The following is a 26234-nucleotide window of genomic DNA, read 5'->3' as shown; positions in this document are numbered from 1 at the left end:
GGGGCCCTCCATCTTGGGGACGGTGACCAGGGCCTCTACTGCTTTGGCCGGCAGCAGAGCCACTCACCCTTCTCGGGCTGAAGACGGCTGGAATGCCAGAAACCGGTCCTCGGAAGGTTGTTTCCCGTCCAGGGAAGGAATGGCTTGGCAGTTTGGGCTGGACTGTTCCCATGAGGCACAGGGTCAGACTGATTTGCATATGGCCATGTCTGAACTGGGGTGGTGTGGAGTGCAAAAAAACGATGGATTTAGGCCCAGATCTCTGTACTGGGGTAAATGTATGACATTGTTCTGCATTCTGTCCATCAACTGTGGTTTTTACACTCACCCTTCTCTACATGAGGCCCTATGTTCCATGTGCAATTCCATATTTCTGTTATATTTATTTATGGATTATTATACACCTGCTACAAATTTAGCATTAATGATCCCTGGAAATGACAATTGTCATTGTTCCAGGAGTACTCCTAGAATTTGAAAGATGGGTTTGTATAAAGCTTCGAGAAGCAGCCAGTAACCACACTTTATTATAAACCAGAGTCCTGGTCTGGCTGGGGACAGATACTCCTAGCCTGTGGGTATAGAGGGTGGCGTGGAAATAATAATTAGCATAATAGAACACACTAAGGACCTGATTATGAGTCAGCCGGAGTCAAATTACCACATGGAATTCAGCTCCATTTTATGAGTTTTTCCCGGTTTTGAAGAACAAGACAAAATGTTTCCTGCTGGTAATCCCAGCTGGAAAAATTGCATGAGGCTTTGACAGCAGCAGCAAAACCCAATGCCCCCATTTTGCTCTGATCTATAATGCTTCCCCTGCCAGAAACAAAATAATAAGTATGCCAGACCCAGATAACTTGTTTATTAGTTGCATACTTCTTTAAAGGTGAGTCTTTTGTAGGCTGTGGAAAGAACTGCTAGTGCCTGTTTTTAATGCATACTTCATGTCATTTGTCAGGAGGAACAGCTGGGTTGTCTGTTTTGTAACAGACAGCACAGGGTGAAATGCATCCTATAATAGGATTGCCTTGTTTAAACTGTAAATAGTTTTGTCCTAACCAAAATGCTAACTTTTGTTTTCATATTACGAGCTCATCCAGAAATACACTTTCCACAGTTAACAACAAACGTACTTTAGGGTGCCAACGTATCTCCTAAGGGAACTGACATACACGTGCTGTGCATGCCCTCAAACCTGCACATAAATAAACACACATACACATGTAAATATTTTCGGTGACTTTCCATGACTGCATATGTATTTCAAACTCCCTGACACAATATCCATTTATACGAATAATTTTGTTTTTCAACTTGCTAAATAAATATGGAATTTTAAACACGTGATAATGATTTGTTGTAGCTCGAGTGGAAACTCAAACAAGGTGTTCCATGCACAAGACTTGCTGGAGAGTCCATTGTGTGTTTCCATCTGAAGGCTCCGAAATGGGATTTTAGATCATAAAAATGTGCAGTGTGATGTCACTGACTGCTTGCTGCAGTACCTCTGACAAAGTGGCAATTAAATGATTCCATTGTCATTTTATTTTTCACTATGGAGCGCCGGAGCCTACCTGAGCCAGCTAAAAAGGGGGCGTGTCAATAACTGAGGACTGGGGCACTCACTGTCTGGGTGCTCAAAAGTGCGCATGTCAGTTTAGCGGGTCGTTCGGCTAACATGCGCACTTTTTGTGTTGCACAAACGGGTCGGAGCAAAGCTACTGGCTCCCTGTGCCTGAGCGCAAGTCAGGCTAGCCCGCTCCAGCCAATCCATGCACTTGTCTCATGATAGCTGTGTCTGGATTGGGTGGGAAGCTTGTGCTGAGATTCGTGGACATCTGGGAGGTCGGAGGAGAGCTGGAGAGGAGAGGAGAGGTGTGGCGGCTTTAGCACAGATAAGTCTTTTTTTATGTGTATTCCACCAACCAATCTCCATGCCTCCCCCGGCCGCCTCTCTACTTTAGATTGGCGGCCGCCACCCCTGCTTAGTCTGATGCTACACAATGAACTGTAGTTTTATGGAGAAAGGGATAAATGGACCAGCAATCTAGGGCCTGATTCACAAAAACATATATGTTAGTAAACCTATGTTTATAGTTGTAAATGGCTTTAACTACTCCTCACAATCACCCACAAAAGAATACCCCTCATGCATAAATGATTTTACCACGTTGCAGTTCTGGGGTAGAAATGCATAGAACTATGTTCTACAGACAACAATGCAAGGCGTTTTGGAGTGCGAGTTTTTCCATGTCAGGTTGGACCGCTCTAAAACTCATAGGCATCCACAGACTTCTCCCCAAACCTTTCCTACCTTGGATACAATCAACGGTTACTGCAGAAAAGCCCTGAGGTAACTCTACTCACAGGACTGGAAGGGGAACGGACTCTCTGTGGAGTAAAAAGAGCAAGGGAAAATGTGCATATATGCATCATGCTGCATATCCACAAATTGTTAATGTGAACTATAATTGCACATAGGAAATTGCAGCCTTTACAGTAAAACAATGTGACGCGTGTCTTAGTAATCCTGGAATAGGATGCCTGTTGCATTTTGTAAAGATTTTTTTTTTATTCTGCACATTTGAAGACTAGTACTCCTATGGGTGAATTTTTGTAATCCCCTTGGTGAATCCAGCTATAGTCTCAAAATGCCATCATCTAAAATAACTACATAATCGGATACGCTACCAGAATTCCCAAATTGCTGCATGTGCTGCTGAGGTCTTTATGAAGCTGTTAAAATTTGTGAACAAGGTCCAAAGAACCCTAATAAGACTTGGGAAGCATCCAAGGAGCAGTTTTCCTTCCAATTATCAATATAATAATACCATTTTATTATAATAAGATACACATCTCCTTTAAAACTTAAATGGTCTTTGTCCAAGTACATTTTATTCAAAACAATCTAAGTATTTGGTTTTTGCAATGCGCTAGTGGCTTTTCGTGGTTCAATGATTTTAAGGACATTCTTGGTTCTTAATAATGTTTACCATTCTCAAAAATATACACAACAACGTAGAATATTATGTTCGGGCAAAATCTGGCAACCATTGCCCAAGTCACCCCACATATTGGGAAGCCGAGAAGTGTGTTTATAGGGAATTTTGTTGTTTACAGCAAGCTAGTGCGGATGACTAGAGAATTAATTTATTTACTTATGGATCTAAAATAAGTGATTCAGACTGACCCTATCGTATAAAATAAGATTCAAAATCAGTCCATAAATTTAACAAATGTAACCATCACAAGGTGTTGGGAGTTGTTTTGTCACTTTTGAGATATCGAGCTGTAGAAGAAATGTGTTCTGTAATTGCTGGTTACATGCACAGCCATAACGCAAGTGTTTCAGATGTTTGCAATATTGTGCTACCAAAGTGCCTGAGAACAGTCATATATTTTCACAGCAGGGTGAATTTTCTTAAAATCAACCAAAATGTTAAGGCTGCTAAGATTGGAACAAGCTAACAACAGTATGTCTATAAAGGAAATGAGTGACAAAAAATGTGTGAACGCTGAGTTTACAATCATATTGAATCAAATATTTTTCACAGCATGGTTTTGCTGGTTTTTGATTGTGCTAAAAGGAGTCTAAAAGGGTGGTTGAGTGCACGACAGACCAGTTGTTTTGGGAGAGCTGTTGATGTGTGCAGTTCTTCCACTGCATCACACGGTATCCTTACTAAAGAACCCCTGAGGTTTTAGTGAGTACTTGTGATACCGTGGGCAAGGAGAAGTATTTGGACTTTGGATTTCTTTCTATGAGTTCTGCTTTACCAACATAGGTCCTGATTCACAAACTGTACTTTGTAATACAGAAACAGTACTACAGTTGTACCACACTGCCTTCAACTGCTACCCCCTCATTATTGACTCAGCCAAATCTCTCAGAATCACCCTGGACAAGCATCTGAACATGAAGAATCATATTAGTAATGTGTGTAAGGGAGCTAATCACCTGATGAGGATACTCATGAATCTCAAACCATTCCTTCCACAAGCTGAATTCAAGCAGGTGGTCCAAGCACTTGTTTTGCCGAGGCTAGTCTATGGCAGTGCTATGCTCTGTGGCCTCCCCAAATATACCTTGGCCCCACTAAGGGCATTATTGAACGCTGCTGCCAGAGTGGTTACGGGTACCAAAAGAAATGCACACATATCACCAGTCCTAAAATCCCTTAAGTGGCTGCCCTACGAAGCACAAATACAGCTAAAGATTGCCTGCCTCTCTCACAAAGCCCTCCATTTCAAGACCCCCAGTTATGTAGTGCAAAAGCTAGAATTATCCGGAGGTGGTAGACCTTCAAGACCTGCTAACTCTTTCCTCCTGAAACCACAGACCTTTCACAAAAAGAGAACGTGTCACTGAGCTTTCTCCGGCTCTGCCCCGAAGATCTGGAACTCTCCCCCACCAGAAGTACTTAGAATCTCTTCCACGGTTGCTTTCAAATTGGAAGCTAAAAGATTCCTTATGAACAAGTTCTTACCTTAAATGGGTTTGGATCGTCTGCTCTAAGGTATTGGACTTACAACTTTAAGACCTACGCTGGATGCTGCTCTTCTTTAACTTATCATTTGCTCCCCTCCTAGTTCGCTATGTACCAGTTATTGCATTATTATCTATGGAACCCTTTTGTTTGTAACTGTTCTGTTTGGTATTCTTATTTGATGCCGGTACTGCTTTTATTACCTTCCTTCCCTCCAACTGTAAAGCGCTCTGGTATCCTTCGAGATCATGTTTGCGCTATATAAAACTTTATAAATAAATAAAATAAGTTGTACTTACTAGTTATGTAGCACAATACTCAGTTCATAAATCTATCGGTGGAAATCACCATCCCACCCGGGGAGTGGCTGAAAACTGAGCAGTTCTTTACTACTACATGGGAGGGGTTTAGTGAGGTTTAAGAAGGAGTTTAGGGAGGGACAGACACCCACCCACTAAAGATTAATCATACTGCTATTAACAGACTGCACTTCTAAGTTTATTACAGCAAAAATGACCCAAAAGAGTTGTAGATGTACTCCAGCTCAGACCTAAAGTAAGTTGCAACACGTGGCCAACCTACTGGAACTGCAACAATATAAATTTACTTTAATATTAAAACATTTATATACATAAAAAATAAATATTTTATTATAAAATGTTTTAAAACCTTTCGTAACCTAAAAATATATGTAACTGTATTTTTTTTAAATAAATTAATTGAAACAATTCAATTCATAACATTTTGTAGTTTACAATACTTATCAAATATATATATATACACATTTTATTTTAGGTGACATTTTTTAAACACCATTGTAAAGTATATATAATTAGTATATATATATTTTGTATATATATATATATATATATATATATATATATATATATATATATATATATATATATATATATATATATATATATATACTGCTGTAGCGTTTTCTATTGTATTCTACATAAACAATAAATATATACAATTAATGTACTATTTGTTATCAAGTTTAAAAAACGTTTAACATTATCTGTATTCTTTATCACAGGGAGATGTCTGCCCCAGTGGCTAACAACTCCACCCACCTATGAAATGTTACTAGTAGTAACTTTACACTTGTAGATGTGGCTTCTCACCCATACCATGTAAATCTACACTTTGTAGTAAGTTTTCACTCAGTGAATAACCAAAAGAAGTATATTTACTACGATGTGTAGGATAAAACTTACATGTAGTCATTTACCGATGTGTAAATTTACTTACTTGAATAAACCCTAAACTGTAGAAACAATGTGATTGTTCAGCATTACTACAGCTGTATATAAAGTAATCAAATCTGATTTGCAGAATCTACACCTTTAGACTGAATTGGCTTAGGGTTAATTTACTATTGCTAGGCTCTCGAATGACTAATGGACAAGTAAAGCTCAATTGTAGTAAATACATTGAACTTGAGACAAGTAACAAAAGGCAGTCAATGCAATCTTACCACAGCATCTGCAATATTGTCCCTCTAAGTAACATATAATAATTCTGGCAGCAATGAACTGTAGCATCACTTGCCTGTATCTGACATTGGAGATAAATCAGGTTATGTAAGGGTGGAACACAAGTGTTCATTTTAAGGATTTGTTATCCCCAGTACAACATACCAAAAAGAGTATGTGCTTATGGCAAAAACAGGACTGAAGTCCTAGTTACTTTATTTACTTATGAAAGTCAATCACTACTAAAAAAGAACTAGCTCATGCTCTCATCCCTAAAACGTCGATGCAGTCTTAAATCAAAGTCATCAACAAGGTATTCATGAACCAGTTCTAAAATGACACATCTTAAATATCATATTCCTGCCAACACTCTATAGGACCTGTATTCTCCTCAAACAGAAATGGTATTAAACAGAGCTTTGTGAAGTACAAACTAGCCAAGGGATCCTACCGGCCCCAGTTGACTTGGCAGACTAAATAATATAGGAGTGCTCATTTAACCCATTCCATGCTCATGACGAGCTCAGCTCGTCATGAGGCACAGTGGAGCTGTGCTGATGACGAGCTGAGCTCGTCATGAACAATGGAGTTCACCATAAATCAGCACAGGAGGGGAAAATGCACAGCAGCGATGTGGTTAAGGACGTATTCACAAAGAAGCCTTCTGTAAGTGGCTGGTTAATACATTCTACTGCAGTCATTGTCTGCATGGAGCTCCCCCTATCAACTGTCAATTCCCATGCCACCAGATACTGGCAGAAGATCAAAGCGCAGGTCAATTAACTGAGAGCCAATGTCATAGGCGGCATGCCAGATTTATAGTTTTATCAAAACTGAGGACTCTTTTGGGGTAGAACACTTATAGCTGAGCAGTTGAGATGTGGTTGGCAAGGATAGAGGGGGCTCTTCAACACATTTCTGATGAGGAGACTATTATTTTGCAGTTCGACACTTTTGTGACTAGTTTTGTTTTAAGATGAAGTTGTGGATTATTCCTGAATTTTGAGATACAAGACTATGTTGGTTACAGAAAAACTATTTCTGAACTGGGCCCTACTGCCCATTTTCTACAACGGATATCAATTAACTAGCTCTAATTAATGCTCCATTCATCAACTGGCTCCAGCTCAGAGGTACTGTGACATCACAAGGTCAACTTGTTCCTAATATCTACTTTACTCACTTACTGAAACATATATGTGACATTGTTATGGGAAACTTGAACTAAAATAAATCTTTTAGATGGTGGGCCCGAATCCATTTCTAACCAACCTGCAGGGCACTCATCAGAGTCATTACACATGCAAAGGCAGAAGCATGGCTCAAATCCATGAAACAGAAGCAAGATAGAAACTTTGATAATAAGACGTGTATTTATCTGCTAACTTGTATGTTTCCATGCCTAGGCTCTGGTGATAGAGATATGTCAAATATATCCTTCTTCAGATGCCTCAATTCTACATGTTTCCGATGCACTAACTCTAGTGAATACGTTTCTGGTTGCTACCTGCTTGAGCTGTTCCTCCTAATGCCTCTCTCACTGAAAGCCTGACTGGGAATTGCAATGCTCTGTTCACTCCTCAGGGTTTCAGGTTGCTCTCACAGGTTCCAGGAAAAGTGTTGAAGAAGTGATGGAATTAATCCAGAGAATTTGGAGATCAAACTCCACAGGAGTCTCCCATCTCTCAAAGGTTGTGAGGTGCTTTGTGATCCTGAGCTGTGAGAACATTAATTGAAGACATACAGAAGCCAAAGTTTATGTTAGAGTTCCCCTAGCAAAGCCAGAAGAAAGATCTATTATATTTTGTGCTGAAACATATGTGGTTGAATTTAAATACATGTGCATTCATTAGACATATTTGAAAATTATCCTAAAAATTCAAAATATTTGTTGGGCTACATCTAAAGGCTAATCACTTTTTCACAGCTGTTACTGGATGCAGGAGCTAACGTTGAAGGTTCCTTAGAACATGGAGATGAAAACTACTCAGAAACTCCCCTGCAACTAGCTGCTGCTGCTGGTAAGGTCTTTACTAGTTAGCACACTTTCATTGTCTATTCTGTAAGTGTGGCAAATGAATTCCAATAACGTCTTAATGTGTGTTCAATTTAAGGTAATTTTGAACTTGTAAGTTTATTGCTGGAGCGAGGAGCGGATCCCATGATAGGAACAATGTACAGGAACGGAATCTCTGCCGCTCCACAGGGTGATATGAACTCCTTCAGCCAGGCTGCTGCACATGGGCACAGGTGAGTGTGGACATTAATTAGATCAAGGATTCAAGTTATCATTTGTTGTATAAGTAAGTAAAAGATTATATACTACCTACATATAGCCTGTAATACATTTGAATTTGTGGCTAAGAAATCCTCGACTGATGTATGCAGATAAAAAAAAAATCTCTCCCTTTTCCACTGTGTTCTTACGTGCTTCACAAACCAACTAGATACATAGTCTACCATGCACTATTTTAGAGTACATACACGCTTATCATAATGTTCTACACTGTACAATTAGTTTTTTTTTTAAACAAACCACTACAGGGAGCAATCTCTTGTGCGGGAGACAATTAAACTCTATCTGATTTTCTGAAAAGCTCCTCAAGTGAAGCCGCCTTTGTCAATCGAGCACTGAAAATCCAATTCAGATTGCCCTCATTCACAACATTTGCAGCTAATGTATTTTATTAACAGACTTCAAGTCAGTTTCCAAGCTATTTCTCTGCTACTCTGCCCTCTCTTAAAAATAGGAAACAAAGAAACAGAAACCCTGAGCTTTTGATACCTCTTCTTTAAAAAAACATGTCACTACATACCGAATAAACCCCTTGCACAAATAAAGGCTTTACTGGAGTATCTTCTCCTATTAATGAATGCTTTGAATTCGGAAATGTCACCGAAAAGGTTCTGCGAAATAAAATAAAACTGCATTACAAATAAGCACCTGGTTTTATAATCGATCATCGGTGAAAATGAATGGTACATTTGCACAGCTGTAGCAAAGAATGAAAAACATGCTTACTAAATCTATTTTTTCGCTTTCAATTTAAAAAAAAAAAACATCATAGATGCATTTTGTCCTTGGATTCCTTGTAATTTGCCTCTACAGACCTATATTTCCAACTGCATTTTATTACACCTCGGAACAGTGCTGTGCATTTTGGTCTGAAAGCGGTAATTGTTTTGAATTTCATATATGACATATGGTATTCAGTTGAAGTTCATGGTGTTTATCTTTGGCCTAGGTGCTTGGATTACTTTAAAACTCTTGGAAGTCTTATTGCGGGCATGCTCCTTACTTGTTTCCAAAGGCAGATTCTCAAATGTCAAGTACAAGGGTTACTTACCTGTGTCAATATTCATGAAAATCATTTTTTTTTACGTTGTCGTCATCTTTCCTGTTTTCAACATTTCTGATTTCTCTGATTCATTTCTAACTTAATATGTTTGCCATGATTTAACATTATGGAAATTGTTAATTGTTTGTGCTTTTTCATTGTAAATGTATATGTGTACCTATTAATTGTCAGAAGTATAATTTTAAGGTAAAATTGTGATAGTTTTGATTATTATTAATTATGCCTCATTTTGATTCTATGCTCTGTATCGTTGATTTTAAATTGCTGAAATTTCAAGAATGTATGTTTTTGCTGTTGGTACTGCAAAACTAAAGCAACACCCTGAAAAGGATTTTTCTTCTATGTTAGTCTTGATTTTTGTCTTTTCAGTAATTGTTATTGTAGCCACTTTTTACCGTTGATTGTTTATTCCTGGAATTTTTCATTTGCAGATAAATTATTAATCCCTTTGTCAGATTTCCTTGATATTTGTACAATTTTAATATTAAATATTTATACACTAGTTTTAGACTTTTGGGTTCTATATTTCTTATTTTTGTGTTTTTTTGTTGGTTTAGTAAGAACAAAGCATATGGATTGGGAAGTGAGCCATTGTTCCGACTTTAACAAAATTCTCCTGAAAATAGACCTGTGAAATATACATGTATTTTAGGATTGCTTCCCCGTCTGTTTTTTTAAGTACTTTCTCAATTATCTGCAATCCTGGGACCGATTTCAGTTTGAGTCAAGAAAATAGATCGATTTTCTAAATGAATACATTGCAGCAACTAATTCATGTGTAATTATTCCGAATAAGTACTATAATATATAATCATTCATGAATTCATTAACTGAAACATCAATCAGAAAGATGGAATGTATGCAACAATAAATGTAAGTATAATCTATCTTCTCACGTTTTCTAGAAATAGTTATCTAAAGTTAAATATAAAAAGAGAAGGAATATAAGCAATTACTCTATTGACTATACTGATACCAGTGGAGGCTCGTCTTTTATAGGTTCACTCAGATGAAGCAATTCATGTTTCAGTAAAGCAATTATTCCAGTAGCAATGACTACACTTACACCACTGAAAACGCATCTTATACAGCATCCCTCAAATGAATCATTGAGACTATAAGTAAAGCAATTATTCACCTTCCATGAGATGGTTTGGACAGGATTCCTTAACGGATCCCTACAAAACCCTCAGTGTTTTTAGCCTGTTTAAAAGGTATCACAAGACAACCATTTGGTTTCATTGAACTTAAAACAGGTCCAATTGGAACTCGTGGTTTTATCACGTTAAGTTAAATATGGAGATCATATTTAACAAAAAGACTGCTGTCTTCTTGAGCTCAATCTTCAAACACACTGTTCCAATGATTAAGAAAATAAGCACGGTGGGTCTTCATAAAATAATGCTTTATGGAATAGGAAGGCTTTTACCTGTATTACAAAACAAATTCTAATTCCATAAAGAAGCAGGAATTGCCACAAACACTAGATTATTAGAAGCTTTTGATAACCAGATAATAATGCTAGGCCAATTTGGACATCCCAAAAAAGTTATGGATTTATGTAACATCATATGGAATACATTGCTCCTGATGTGAGTATTAGCCTACTTTGTGCAGTGCAAAAGTAATGTGTGCTAACATTCAGTCCAAGCATGATATGTTATCTGCTATGTACTGCAGTTCAAAATAAAACATGGTTTTATACTGTAAGAAAATGGGTTAATTATATTGGGAGAATGTGTGTCCTCTCCAAGTAATAAATTCAGAAATCCTTGTAGGTCCAACACACAAGTATAATTAATAAACCTGGGCTCAATCCTGGTAACTATGGTACCAATCAGACAGGCTTAACTTAAGGAAAAGTGCATAAAGTATTTAGCTGTTAAGGAAAAGTGAATAATGTAGTTATCAGTGCCAAAAATATGTAAAAAGTGAAATGACAATACAGTACAAATCCCACAAATAATTTCTGAAAATAGAGAAACACTCAGTATCAAAAACGAGACAAAAACAACCAAAAACTAATAAGGGGTACCAGACAGAAATCTTTTAAATTGTAGGGCAAAAAAAAAAGCCAAAAAATAGCAGCTTACCAATAAGAAGTCACTGTTCATGGTAGACCGGAAACTAGGCACACTTGCAGGACTGCAGGGATGGATAAGAGGTCGGATACATCATGCTAGCCGTCCCAGTAAAAGATTTTACCTTATGACTTAGTCTATTAATTGGAAGTCAAACTCCTCCTGCTTGCCAAAATTGCAGGCTGTGTCTGGCATACTTCTCTTAGAGTCGGATAGCCATTGGACATGGTCCTGTTGAAGCTGTTGGTTATTGCAAGAAAAGCTCAGAAGGGGAAAATCTAAATTTCACAGTCGCCAAGGTCCTCTTGCTGAGCCAGATACTTTGCGTGTCTTTGCCCAGTCAATGATTCTACCCTGAGAGGTAGTCTCTTTATTTGAACTCAAAATCTTACAACAGGCAAGCCTGGAGCAGTATTCAACAAAGTTCTCTTGAAATAAGAGTGTTGATCTGACATTCTTGGCGTGGTTTCTCCCAAACTATTTGCCTCCACTCCCTGATGTTTGCTGAACTCGTTTTTGTTGGCATTAAGACTTTAACCATGCTAACCAAAGGTAAAGTGCTAGTACTCTCTCCTTACAACATGGTGACATCGAGCTGCACCTAAGTGGCACATTTAATTTACCTGTAAGTCCCTAGTAATTGAAACTACCTGTACCCAAGGTCTGTAAATTAAATGCGACTAGTGCACAGAAGCACTCATGGTGAACCCACTAAAGTAACCTTTTAAAACATGTCTCAATCCTGTCACTGCAGCCTGTATTGCAGTTTTAAAGTGCCATTTTGGCCTGGGAAAATAAACCTTTTCCAGGCCTAAACTTTCCTTTTTAATACTTCTAAGTCAATCCTAATGTAGGCAACTAAAAGTTTATAGGTCAGGATGCATGGTTTAAAAAACATAGGATATGTGTCCTAAAATCGTTTGCGCTGTCCAAGACCTATCCCTCCCAAAGGCTTGCAATACCTTACCTTATTACTATGTGCAATTAATAAATGCTAACTTCAGATTTTGATCAAATAGAAACATGCTGTTTACATCCAAATAAACTGTAACTTAAAATCCTCTTTTATGGATTTTAAATTCTAATTCTGAAAAGGCACTTTTAGGAAATTGGCATTTTCCTGCCCAACGTTTCTGATGCCTTTTTGCGAGTTTCCAGATATCTGGAGCTCTTAATGTATCTCCCATCAAGAATGTGTATGGGACCCTGTTAGACTTGTCATCTTTGTATTTTCTTCCCTCAAACATTTTGCCTTCCTTAACTCCTCCTATTTTCGGAATTTTTTTGTGTTGGCATAGGGACTCTGCACAGTTGACATCTGCTAACCAGTGCTAAAGCTCTTGTGCTCTGTCCTTTAAACATGATACTATTGGCTTACACCTAATTGGCACATGTAATTTATTTATACGTCCCTGATATATTTGCTATCAGTGGCCCTCCTGCACTCATTGTGCAAAACACTTAAGAAGCCCTTTAAAACATGTCTCATGTCTGCCATTGTAGCCGTAGTGCTCAAACTTTCTTTTTTAATGCATATAAGTCACCCCTGAGGTAGGCCCTAAAAAGCTCATAGGGAAAGGGTCATTGTATTTAAAAAGTAGGACATATGTTTTTACATTTCAAGTGTCGTGGTAGTGAAAAAAAACTAGTTTGCTTTCACAACTGTAAGGCCTATCTTTCACATTGGATAACACAGGGTTACCTTATTAAATTTAATATGTGCTGTCTTTGTATTGGGAATAGATAGAGATGTCAACTTTAGTCTCGAATAATTGTATATTAAAATCCTCTTTAATGTTGAAGTCAGTGTTTAGATCACAATTCTGAAAATGCAGCTTGTAGAAAGTTACCATATTCTTGCCCTAACCATTTAGTGTCTGCTGTCTGTGTCCTGGGTCACCTGAATGTGAATAGACAAAGAGAGACTAGGTGTTGGTAGGATAGGTCATCCTGCCAGAATGGCAGGGCCAGAGCTGTCCCCTGCCCTACTTACATCTCAAAGGGCTGCTTCCAGCACACTCATAACGGAACCAGACACCAGTCTTTTGTCCACGCCAAACTTCTTTGAGCTTTGACAGGGGATGGGCACAACTTTCCAGAACAGGGTGTGGGGGTTGTATAGGTAATCCCTCCACTTCAAAGGCTGGTTGCAGGTATAAATATTGGACTTCTAGAGCCATTCTACAGAGCACTCCAGAACCTGTGGAAAGTACAGAAGAAGGACTGCCTTGTTCCCCAGAGGACTGCCCTGCTGCTACCAGACGATTGCCCTTCCTCTCTAGGTCTGCCTTTTTCCCCAGCGGACTTCCCTTCTGCTTGATGCCTGCCCAGGTCTCTGAGAAGGAAGACTGGTCCTGCTCCCTTCATCCCAAACTAACCTGAGTGACTCTGTGGATCAGTTTGCTAACCTCCTGTTAGGAGCAATAGGGATACAACAAGCTCCAGAGGCCTCCCCCGACAGTCCAAGTGACCTGCTGAAACTGGACCTGCCTGGACCTGCAACTGGCCACCCCTGAGCCCTACTGCCTGGAGTGAGTGCTGATGTCCTAGAGTTGACTCCCAGGTCCTGAACACTTGACTGGCATCAGAGTGCACTCCTCCATGCCTAACTGTGGGTCCCACCAAATCTGATGCAGCGTGATGCAACCCAATGCACGACCTCACATTGCAGCGCCTTGCGCCTGCTGACCACCAGCCTCATTGGAACCAATGCAGTGCAACGCAACTCGACTCAAGAACTCACATCACAGCTCCTGATCTGCATCCTCATCGGAACTGATGCAGTGTGACACAACTCGACGTAGGACTTCGCATTGCAGACTCTCACCAGAACCGACACAGTGCGATGCAACGCGTTTCATCCAGGACATACGGTGAAATTCAGTCGGACTAACCTGAACTAACTGAAGATTTGGTGTCTGAGGTCCAGTATTTATTCCCAGTTGTGCCATTGAAGTGAGGAGAAGCTTTTAATACCTGCCTTCGAAGTTCACAGGTGCCCTTAATTCCTAGCCTTCCTCCAGACTAACTACTGGGGGTATGCAGCCCTTTGTGTGGAGACAGGATACAGCATACTCAAGTGTAAGTGGGGCTGGGTCCAGCTCCTCACTCCCATGCTGCCAGTGATGACCCATCTAGTCAAACCTAAGCTCCCCATTGTGTGTGGCTGCTTAGGAGGACCACATAAAGCCCAATTGTCAACTACACCCAGTCATGTGACCCAGAGACAGGCTGCAGGCACCAGATGGCTAAGGCAAGAAAATGCCAACTTTCTAAAAGTTGCACAATATGGATTGAATACTCTTGCATTATTATTTTTTGCATTTTAGTATTTTTAGTCAAACACAATTAATGTATTGCCAATTTGGTTTACATCTATGCACATGTGTTGTCGAGTTATACTTGAACCGCATTTAGATGCAACAACTGTATATATTTATAAACATTGTTGGTCCATGTTTATAAACTGTTTATGATATGATTGTATCTTCATTGTCATATTATCGTGTGGGATTGTGGACATCTGTCTCAGTTTTTTCAAGATGCCTCATATATTCGTGCTATTGCGACTGCTGTACAATATGGTGGACATTTGTCTCCAATTATTCAAGATGCCTCATACATTTGTGCTATTGTGACTGTTGTATAAAATGCCCATATCTTAGAAGACACTTGATGTCTTTGTGTCATATGCTTAATTGTTCCCTGCAATTTATTTTATATTACTCTACTTCTTTTGGGCAAGCACTTCAGCACACTCTAATCACTTCATTTTATTTTCTGACGTTCTTGTCTTTCCCTTTGCACTATTTTTCGGTCGAGCACTCTCTATTGCACTATTTATTAGGTTTAGCACCTTTCAAAAATGGGCGCTACTTCTCCAGTTATGCACCATCTAGAGTCCTCTTTTCATTTCTACTATACATGCACGCAGCAAGTTTCACGTCTGCGGCGACTCAGTTTATTTTCACCGAAGTTCTGTGGTTCTGGCAGTTGCACCCTGGCGTCTGGTTGAGTACGGAGAAGCAGAATATGTGCCTGATAACCGTGAGTTTCCTTACACGGGGGCACATTTATTTAGTAAACGCATGGCCAGACTTTATCGTAACCAGCACCTATATATATATTTTTTTAGAATTATTTCCGATGTTGTAGTGGCTGTTTGGATTGACTTATCCTCTAGGAGCCCTCTATTCGCTTTTGTTGGTGAGTTTTGTTTGGTTCATTCCCCTCTTTGTTTATCCTTTTTGTGCCTCACACTCACTCTCTTGTATTATTTACAGCACAACGTCTCCAGCTTTATTGTCATTGTTTTACCTCACTCTTGATAGAGTAGGGAGCTTGATTATTATTGGCATATCTGGACGCCTGGTGAGTCTCGGGTTCCCATTCTCATTTACGCTTTTTGCACTGCGATTCACCTTTTGGCACATTTATATTGTCGAGGCTAGTATTCAGGCTTGCATTCTGTTTGGTCTTACAGGCAAGTATTGGTTAACGTTTCAGTCGATTGGCTGTGGGCTTGGCCCCAGTTCTTTATTGGACTCTGATAAGGTACATATACTTACTTTTTATGATTTCAGGCACAGTGTTCTTTACTCATTCAACACACACAGTGGATGGGCACTCTTGGAATCTTCACCTTTTGCGAACTTTGTTGTGGGTATATCGCCTTACATCACTGTCACCTTGTATTGTGGCTATTTACTTACTTGTCTACTACAAGCTAACTTTATGTTGCACTTTTGAACCCTCCTGGACAATATAGGTCTATTACCTAGTTTTAATTCTTGTTTTAACTATATACAAATGTCTAATCATGTGAGCCTAATGTGATATATTTGTTTGTAGATATTCCCTGATGAAGGGTGTTGGTTACACCCGAAATGCATTGGGATTGAGGCATGAATCCTACCTCACTGTTTATGTTTTATTCAGTGGACTTTTAAAATTATTTTTGATTTGGATCTTAACTACATGTGCCAATAAAAGAAGCCCATCGACAAGATGGACACAGTCTAGGGTTTATTCTGATTACATACGCTGTACAATTACATTGTTAATTGTGAACAACACTGTTTCTATATTGTAAAAACCTTAAGTATTGATGAGTTTTTAACATGCACTCATTTAAGAGTGTATTAGGTAGTGCACATCCTGTCTAGAACACATTGCTCTAGTTTGTATAACTTTCTAAAAGTTTCATTTTTCAAATTGTAATTTAAAATCTGACTGCACCATAAGTTAGGATTTTAAATTGCAAAACTAGAGACACCAAACATGAACTGGTCACCTGTTCCCATTTGGAAATTACACTTTTTAAATGTTATAATGTATCTCCAATGTCATTCTATGGGAGAGGTAGACTTTGTAGAAGTGAGAAATGAATTTAAGAGTTTTTCACTACCAAGACATGTAAAACTTAGAAGTACATGTCCTACTTTGTAAATATATTGCACCTTGCCCTCTAGGCTGTTAAGAAACTACCCTAGGGGTGATTCCTACGTATTTAAGAGATGGGTTTTGCCTGGCAGAAGGCTTACTTTGTTAGGTCAAACTGGCAGTTTAAAAACTGCACACACACAGGCCGCAATGGCAGGCCCAAGACATATTTAAAACACTGCTTAAGTGGGTGGCACAATCAGAGCTGCAGACCCACTAGTAGCATTTCCTTGACAGGCCCTGGTCACGGTAATGCCACTTTACTAGGAACTGACATTTAAATTAAATATGCTAATTGGGTATAAGCCAATCTAATATGTTTTAAGGTGAGAGCTCAAGCACCTTAACACTGGTTAGTAGTGCTAAAGTGTGTAAGGTCCTAAGGCCAGGAAAAACAGGAGGTCTGAAAGCAAAATGTTAGAGGGAAAACCATACCATGGTTGCCAGGTCTAGCACTCTCCATTTAAGATATCTAAAGTAAAGGCTGAACCCATATTTGCAATTAGTTTGCTATATTAAACAGTGTTGAAGTAGCTGTGCAGTGTCTGAGTTGTCCCCAGCTGCTTAGTGTATAAATCCAACATGTAAACTATGCCTACTAATCAGGTCTGATGTAACAACTTAAGCAGGAGTAGCGCCATGAAACCTTGGGGTGACTGTGCGCTTTATAAGTGAGTGATAACATTAACATTAACATTAACACACACTTATATTTAAAAAGTCTAATATGTGTCTAAGTGGCATGATGTCAGAGGATCTGCAGCCAGGGGGCCGGCTTTTAAATGTCCACAGTTGCTAAAGTCTATTTCTCTATCACATCTGGCAGGCCAGAGATTGAAAAGTCATTCTGATATTATATATTATATCACAACATGTATTTGTGCCACAAAGTTGATTTTAATCATTTGTCACATTTGTACCTTTGAACAAACCAGTCAGTGCTGGTGGCAGTTATTCATTTTCTACCATTGAGTTCCCGTGGCTTACAAGTTAATTGATTTTTTTCATACTACATTCCCTTCCCGAAGAAGTGACCCACTCCCACGAAAACCTCTCTTCCTAAACCACCATGCTTCCTTTCTGAGTCCTTCTGTTTTAGCACTAATTGTTAAGGGATGCTGATGACATGTGCCTGCTTTGAAGAGCAGGGACTTCCCAACCCTGAAATTGCCAACCTCCCAGGTTCGGATAGCAGATGTGCATAGAAGATGGCGGATTCTGCCTTTACTCTGGAAAGTCTGAGGAGATGGCCTTTGTGAGACATTAGGTGAGACTGAGAGAGGGAATCCTATAACAAAATCTGTTCTGACATTTTGTGAAACCGGAGAACAAACCTACTTGGGCTTATATTTACCAGAAAGTTTACATTAGGGCCAGGACTGGGTAATTTTTTGGCAACAGCCAAGAAGGGAGTGTATTTGATTTTCAATTAGGTCCACCTAGGAAGATACACCAATTGCAGTTTGGTTTCATCTTATTAACACTGTTGAGACCAACCTGAAGACTTAGAGCTGCTTTGGACAGAAAATGTCAGGAAACGGAAGGTGGTATGCCGGACGGTAGAGTTCCTTCTTACCTGTTGAAAAGTGTTTAAGGTATTTTTCTAGCTTCTAACTTCTTTCCTGTGGGGAAAGGTGTAGAAGAACTACATCTCCCTTAAACAAAACGTTTGTAACTGGATATGTGGCTGGTTGTAGAGCCCTTATTCTGCTGAGCAAAATCAATTTATTTGGAGTTTAGGGGACTTTGAACAATCCAGAGAAGTTGGTACACAGCCAGTTGTGAAGATCTGGGCGTTTTCTTTCAGAAAACTCCCTCTTTTTAAACAAGAATATTTGCTACAAGTGAGTGAAAATATGTTTTTGAAGAACAACATTTTTATTAAACTATTCTCTTTCCTCTGGTTATTTGCTTAACTCCAGTGCACATAGGGATACTCTGCTGCCAACTACTACCCACGTTTCTGAATCAGAGCCAGCTCATTAGTGTGTTGAAAGGTATTCTCCCAAAGACTGCATATAACTGATACAGGATTAAAAAATGTTTTTAAAAGCTCTGTCAGATTAACTTTATTTGTGTGTCATTTCAACCATTAAAATCTTTTCTTTAGAATTAAATTGGCTTGGGAATTGTATCTTGTCCATTTCATAACTGAAACACTGTATTGGTGTCGCCGTTCCTGTATTATGTGTATCACGCGCTTTCCTCTGAGGCAGTCCTTACTGATTTGACAACCTAACAAGGATAAACTTCAGAGTCCTTATAGAAACTTGCTTATTTGTAGGAGCTTCAATGTTTTGACTATGCGGGAGGTCATGCCCTAGGCGTTCCGTAGTTTAACAAATGGTTTTTCACATTATTGTGCATCTGTGTGCAACAGGACATGCCTTTCTTGCAAATTCAACTTGGTGACTCACAAAACAGGACATTGCAGTCGACAACTCATTTATTCACATGTACAGTTAAACCAATATTATGTAATTGTATCTGTAAGTCAAACGGCCCATATGAGTGGGTGTTTGTCATCCCTAGGCGAGTCCACCTCTTATGGAATGAATAACTTACATGCAAACAAGTCAGTGGTTATTTACAGAAATTTAAATTGTAGTTTACCATCCTACAAATGGTCCCAGATGAACTCCTGACAAGGGCTAGAGTAAATCACTTTTGACTACATAAAAAGGGTGGAACACCTCCAAAACTCGTGGGGGCATATTAGCAAGAAGCTCGTTACAATTATCGCCGTTTTAGCGGCAGGAAACTGCCGCTAAAACGGCGATAATGGGCTTGCTAATATGCGTTATAGAATTCCAATAGAAGCCCAGGTTGACATCTGGCTTCTATTGGAATTCTATAACGCATATTATCAAGCCCATTAGCGCCGTTTTAGCGGCAGTTTCCTGCCGCTAAAACGGCGATAATTTTAACGCGCTTCTTGCTAATATGCCCCGTGGTATTTTAGAAGCAGGGGTTTCCATGCAGAAAATGTATCCTTGTGGAGAAAATAGAACGAATAAGTGCAAATTCACTTATGCATTACATGTACCCTTTAATAAACCTTCACTTGTTACATTTCCTTTAACAAGTGAATACTTAACTCGGTTGCCCTGGGTTCTACGCCTGTCATGGCATCTAGGCAGCAGCCCTAGAATTCTAGGTGAATTTCAAGAACTATTGACATTAGTTCCAAAAATAGGAATAATCCAACAGTGGGAAGTTACTGAATGTCTTTGTTAATTGAGCCCTTTTGCCTATGACAGTGATATGTACTTAAAACAGGCTCCGGTTCCACGTCCACATCCCAGATGGCATCTGCATGGGTGCTATTTTTCACCTTTTTATACAAGACAACATGCTTCCAGCTCGTCACACAGCTGGCACAATCTGTTTTGGCGCACTGATCCCTTGCCAGTCTATAGAACTCTGTAATGGCGCTGCAGTCTATTCATTTAGCTCTCTTTCTGCAGCAAAGCTGTAAAAGTGCATTATGGGCAGACTGGGAACACTTCTCAGGCTAATGGGCACCGATAAAGGCAGCTTTACTGTTTGGACGGCCGCCAGTGGGCAGTAACAGAAATAATCAGATGCATGGTGGAGGGGGATCATTCCAGCAATTAGACATAATGGAGTGTGTCATATTGAGATTACTCACGCCCTTGAGTGGGGCGCAAGGCCACGCTAAGTGCAATCATTCCCCAGGCCCGTGTTTTCTCATTACCAACACCGTAGCCCAAAGTGTCTAATTGTTCTTCTTAAATTGTTTCTAATTACTTTTATTCCTCACAGTTACACACTGAACTAGTCACATTTGTATTTCTGCTTCTACACAACAGGAAGTCTTGTATCACTAACACTATGCATCTCTCTAAGGGTGCAGAGCCTAAGGCTCTTGCGCCATCAAAACACGCCAGAATTCCTCCTAATGAATATAGCCAAATCCAGGACATGTACTCCGAATGCCTACATTGTCCAAGTGCGGTGCGGTTTTGCAGTGGTAAAAGGCTGTCTTGTACAGGGGCTGATCAATTTTGAAACAGTCTTAAACCAGCATTTTCCTTGTGCATCTAGTTCAAGATGCTGTTCATGCAGTAGCGGCTGGTGTCAGTGAAATGTGGTGAGGCAACAGGGAGGGGGTGGTTCTGTAACAAAACAAAGAATTTTTTTCAAAATGTACCTGCCGGTTTTCTGCTCGCTGCTCTACTGCTCTCTGGGCACAGGCTGAAGCTCCCAGACTCCCCTGCGGCCAATTCAGACGCTGCTGTCATACCCATGGGAGCAGTGGCAGTGTTGGGATTGGGCAGAGTAGGCTTGTTTTGGGTTCCATCAGCGGCTGGGAGCCTGAGCCCGCTGGCCTCTCCATCCAGCAACGCAGCTGGGTCTGAGAGATGTCATTGTGCATGAGAGTTTGGCCATGCTAAGACGGCCCGCCAACCCCTCACGCGCACTGCCAGCGGGGACCACCACTCCTCCTCCGCCTGCTTAAGTGCTGCAGCCCCAGCCCCAAGACTCGGCTACAGGGCGAAAAATAAAATGATCATCATATTTTTCATTTGCCGCTGCAGGTAGGGGTTGGCGCTTCTCCACCATAGCAGAGTAGTTGCCACTGCATTTATGCACTCATCACTTTGTGTAAATTCCCTGGCACAGAATCGTACTTACCCAGAACCAGTTCAAAACTCCGAGCATATATTTTGTGCTTGAATGGTTATATAACAAGTGATTTTCTCAGTCACTGAACATGGTTTACTTGAGTAAGCAACAAATTATGATACATAAAAATTGTACATTAAACATCGCAAATTGTTTTAGTCATTACTCACCCTTTATGCAGTGATTCTGAAATTGAGACTGACCCAGTTCCTCGATATGATCCTAGGTATTCAATGTAATGCTGCTGTCCTGCCCATGTTCAGGTTACAGCAAGCATCATCCCAGCACCTTCCTTGTACTTTGTCTTAACTTTCATTTTCTGTGCTTGACAGGAACGTGTTTCGGAAGCTGCTGGCCCAGCCAGAGAAGGGGAAGAGTGACATCTTGTCACTGGAAGAGATACTGGCAGAGGGAACGGATCTGACTCAGCCGGCTCCTTTGTGCCCCAGTCGCAGCAGCAAAGCCAAGCTGAAGGCACTGAAGGAAGCCATGTATCATAGTGCGGAGCATGGATTTGTGGATGTAACAATTGACATTAGAAGCCTGGGTGAGTCGTTTCTTCAAAGTGCCTGTCAGTGCTGCTGTTTGTTATGTGGTAGTGAATGAATGAATGTGATTTGACTAATCGATGGTTCCATTTGAGTGTGAACAGCTGAGAAGAAGGATACGAGAACTGAATTCTTGAATGCTTTTGTCTCCAGGAGAGTACCACTCAGTTGGTTCCTAATGGGGCTACAGCATATGCTTAGCATCTGAATCATTTCTGTGCATGAAAAAACAGATATAGAGGGCCACATGCATCAAAGTCCGTTTTTGCGATTCCTTATTTGCGATTTTTAGGGAATCGCAAATAAGGAATCGCAAAACGGGATGCATGAATAAAATTGCATAAAATGTGCGATTTGGTAAAAATCGCAATTTTTACCGAATCGCAAATATTATGCGAATTCCAATTTGCGATTTCGCAATTCCCATTGATTCCTATGGGCCAAAAAGCCCATAGGATCAATGGGAATTGGGAATTCGCAAATTGAAATTCGCAAAATGTTAATGCATTCCATGGGTGCAGGGGGGGTCCATAGGACCCCCCCTGCACCCCTGAAATGTATTTTAAAATGGATGTTTCACACACACATGTCCCGAGGACATGTGTGTCTGTAACATGACAGTGTTTAAAATGCTAATTTGAGCATTTTAAGCCCTCGTGGTAATTTGCCCCCCTAATTGCGAATTCGCAATTTTAAAATTAATCATGCATTGCTTTTGAGGAATCGCAAATTTGCGATTTCTTAAGAGCAATCTCATTTTTGGAATTCGCTAAAAATAGCGATTTTTCCAAAAATGCTTGATGCATAGTAAAAAGGTATTTAGGAATCGCAAACGGCCGATTTTACCGAATCGCACCGTTTGCGATTCCTAAATAGCTTGATGCATGTGGCCGAGAGTGTCCTATCTTTGAGGACAGCAGAACAATTTATCTTCAAGTTTAAAGAAAAATTGATTTTCACCTCTACTGAGGTCTGTAATCTACACCAACAATGCATGATAAAACCAATAAAACAACTATATCAAAATCAATACTTAAGGATCGATTCCGATCTTGGTCAGAAGGGTTACAAATCTGATTCGGCTTTGTTCAAACCGATCTGGAGCACTTATTTCTGAATGATTCGTTCCCAGATCTGAACGACCAAGTACGATGCCTGGAAACCTGTAGCGCTGACCGAATAGACTCCAAAAGGCATCCGGAGAGATCAAACCTTTCTGGAGCCGATTCGCACAGCTCTATGAACTTGGTTTCCAAGCAAGCAAGTATCATGAACGATTCGGACAGCTGGATTAGGTCTTTAGGGGCATGTAGCAGACCCCCCTTCACCCGGGGCCCTCCAAATTGGGCCATTAGGGGTATCCATGGGACCCCTTTCCCAACCAAGTGCAGTGTTGTACCCACCAAGGGGTGCCTCTACAGGGTGCAAGGTTTTTCCCAACTACCCCTTTCTTCAATGGGAGCCTGTGTTCATGCTCGCTACACAGGCTCTCATTGAAGTCCATGGGAGTCTGACTGAATCGTATCAGGATACATACGGGTGCATCGTACTTGTTCATTCGGACTCACCAAATCCGAGTTGTTCGGAAAGCATTCAGGAACTGAGTTGTTCACTATGCTTTCCGAACGAGATCGGAATCGACCCCTTAATAGAAAATGAGCCATTCATATAATACAATAACATTTCCTTAAACAATGGTAAAGAAACTCTTAAAAATGTATATATTTAAAAAATAATATTTCATTAGGAGGCAGTGGCAACTGCTCTGAGGCAGTAGTAGTGAGGCAAGGAGAGGGGGAGGTTAAAAAAAAGAAAAGAAAATATTACTTCCCTGCCGGTTGGCCAGCCACCACATCTCCTTCGTCCTCTTCTGTGAACCAGAAGCACATAGGTTCCCAGACTCCCCTAGCCAATCTCAATGCTGCTGTCACCAGCATGACAGCAGCTTCATGATTGGTCTGAGCGGCCTGGTTCAGTGGTCAGACAGGGAGTGGGAGCCTGTGCATGTTCTCCACACAGGCTCTGCAATACAGCCGGGTGGAGAACATGCTAAGTGCGCATGACTGTTTGGCCAGCCCAAGGCGGCCGGCCAAACCATCATGTGCACTTAAGTGTACCAACCACTCCTCTCCCATGTGGCTGTGATGGCATCCAAGCCATGCCTGCACCAAAACTTGCTTAAGCACAGAAAAATAAAATGATAACAAAATTGTGGTATTATCATTTTATTTTTCCATTTTTTCACTGCTGAAAAGCATTGAGGAGACGTTTCTCCGCCTTAGTCGGGGAGCCGCTGCAGTTAGGAAGATTCCTAAATAATTACATCAGATCTTTATGTGTATCCGGATTATAGTTGTTTATTATTGGAATTTAATATCTTTTTTAAGGTCTTTTAAAGGTGTGCCTAAACGCAGCAGGGGAAACAAATGTAGAATTCCTGTTTGAATGAGATTAGAGAGGAGAATTAGAAGAGTTACTACCTCATCTCTCTGGTTATAAAGAGCTACATCCCCTATGGAAACAATCATAATAAGACGTTTAACAGCATGGGAAATTTGAAAAGAGATATAAAGTTGGACCTGGCCATATCCAATGTCAGAACATATGACTCTTGATTGGTTTTATACTATCTCCTTGGAAGGATCTCTCTCTGCAATCCACAGCCTCAAGACTGGATCTTCATCTGACCCTTGCTCCCCAGACCTGCTGGCTTTAGGGGCAGACATAATTAATCCACTGGCCAATAAACTTCTGAATGCTTCTCTGTCATTAGCAATAGTGCCTCCCACCTGGAACAGGAAAAAGCCCCGCTGCTGCTGAAGAAACACCAGACGGACCCTTGAGAGCCATCCAATTATAGACTGATTTCTTTGCTTCCATCCCTTTAGAAAGTCTTAGAGAAGCACAGTAACCATCAGCTCTCCCAGTTCCTTGAAAATAACTTTTTATTACTTCCTAGCCAATCTGGCTTTTGCCCCAGTTTCAGTACGGAAACTGTGCTAGTGAAAGTGGTAGATTATATCAGGGGTGCCCTAGATGTCGGCGAGAGGGCAGTGCTGATTATGGTAGATCCCTCTGCAGCCCTTGACACGGTAGTCCATACCACACCCTTGGTCCATCTTCATACTTTTGGAATTAGGGGTTCTGCATGGGACTGGTTGACCTCCTTCCTTGAGGGAAGGGGGTCAAGAGATGTGGGGTCCCTCTTATTCATCTGGGTTGAGTGATTTGCAAGTGGGAGTGCCTCAGGGCTTTGGCTTTGCTTCCTATACTATTTAATATTTATTTTTCTCCACTTGCTCTTTTGGCAGAAGCCCTGGGAGCAAAAACAATTTCTTATGCTGATGACACCCAGCTACTGTTTTCCTAGGGAGGAGATGTAGGATTCCCAAACAAAAAAATGAGAACCTGTCTGACAGCCATTTTCCAGTGGCTGACACTTCACCAGTTCAAATGTAATGCCAAAAAGACAGAACTACTCTTTTTTGGTGTAAAGGTACAAAAGCGTTGGCAGTCTTTGGCATTTGGATGCCTCCCCTCCACTACTCCAGACTAGCTAGTCTAAGAATCTAGATATTATGTTTGTTGGCAGGCTTTCGTTTGTGCCTCAGGTTAATGCAGTGGTGACGACGTGTTTTGGCCTGTTGCGTATGCTAAGAAAGTTTTGCTCTTTCTCGGCTCGGAAACAGGTAGTGCAGGCCTTAATTACATTGAGGCTTGACTATGGTAATGCTCTGTATCTGGGCCTGCTTGACTATTTGATTAGCAAACTGCAGACGTTTCAAAACGCAGCAGGTTGTACTCTTCTATGCCTACCACTGAGGACACATGTATCCACACATCTAAGGGCATTACACTGGCTCCCTTTTTGGAAAAGGTTCCTTTTTAATCTCTCCAACATTAAGGTATGCTTTGGAATATACAATAATTGCAAATGGGTAATTTCCTAATGCTTATGGAGGAAAGATTTTAAGGAAATGTAGTGTAAGCTCTGTAATGCCAGTGGAATTGCTCAGACGAGCTTCGTCTTCCTGGTACATATGTTCTAACTCTTGCTCGCCTAATTAAATTGGCTAGCAACAGTTCTCTATGCACCAAGTTCTCTTTAAGGGTCCTTCTTAAGGAAGGTCTTATCAAGGAATTTAGGACCAGATGTATCAACATAGTATTTTGCTAGTCCTTA

The 26234-nt window shown here is 40.4% G+C and overlaps 1 protein-coding gene across 1 annotated transcript in view; it reads left to right on the top strand.

Moving 5' to 3' along the window:
* ABTB3 (ankyrin repeat and BTB domain containing 3) overlaps positions 1–26234 on the top strand; it is a 759809-nt gene that overhangs the window by 661839 nt on the left and 71736 nt on the right. The window contains exons 8-10 of the mRNA XM_086921594.1: positions 7899–7992; positions 8086–8221; positions 21836–22050. Of these exons, the coding sequence (XP_086777720.1) occupies positions 7899–7992; positions 8086–8221; positions 21836–22050 (445 nt within the window). The remainder of the gene's footprint in view (positions 1–7898; positions 7993–8085; positions 8222–21835; positions 22051–26234) is intronic.

This window comes from Lissotriton vulgaris, chromosome 1_1, assembly GCF_964263255.1.
Source record: "Lissotriton vulgaris chromosome 1_1, aLisVul1.2, whole genome shotgun sequence".
NCBI lineage: Eukaryota > Metazoa > Chordata > Amphibia > Caudata > Salamandridae > Lissotriton > Lissotriton vulgaris.
Note: the sequence above shows the minus strand (reverse complement) of the source record. Positions and strands in the feature narration are given on the sequence as shown.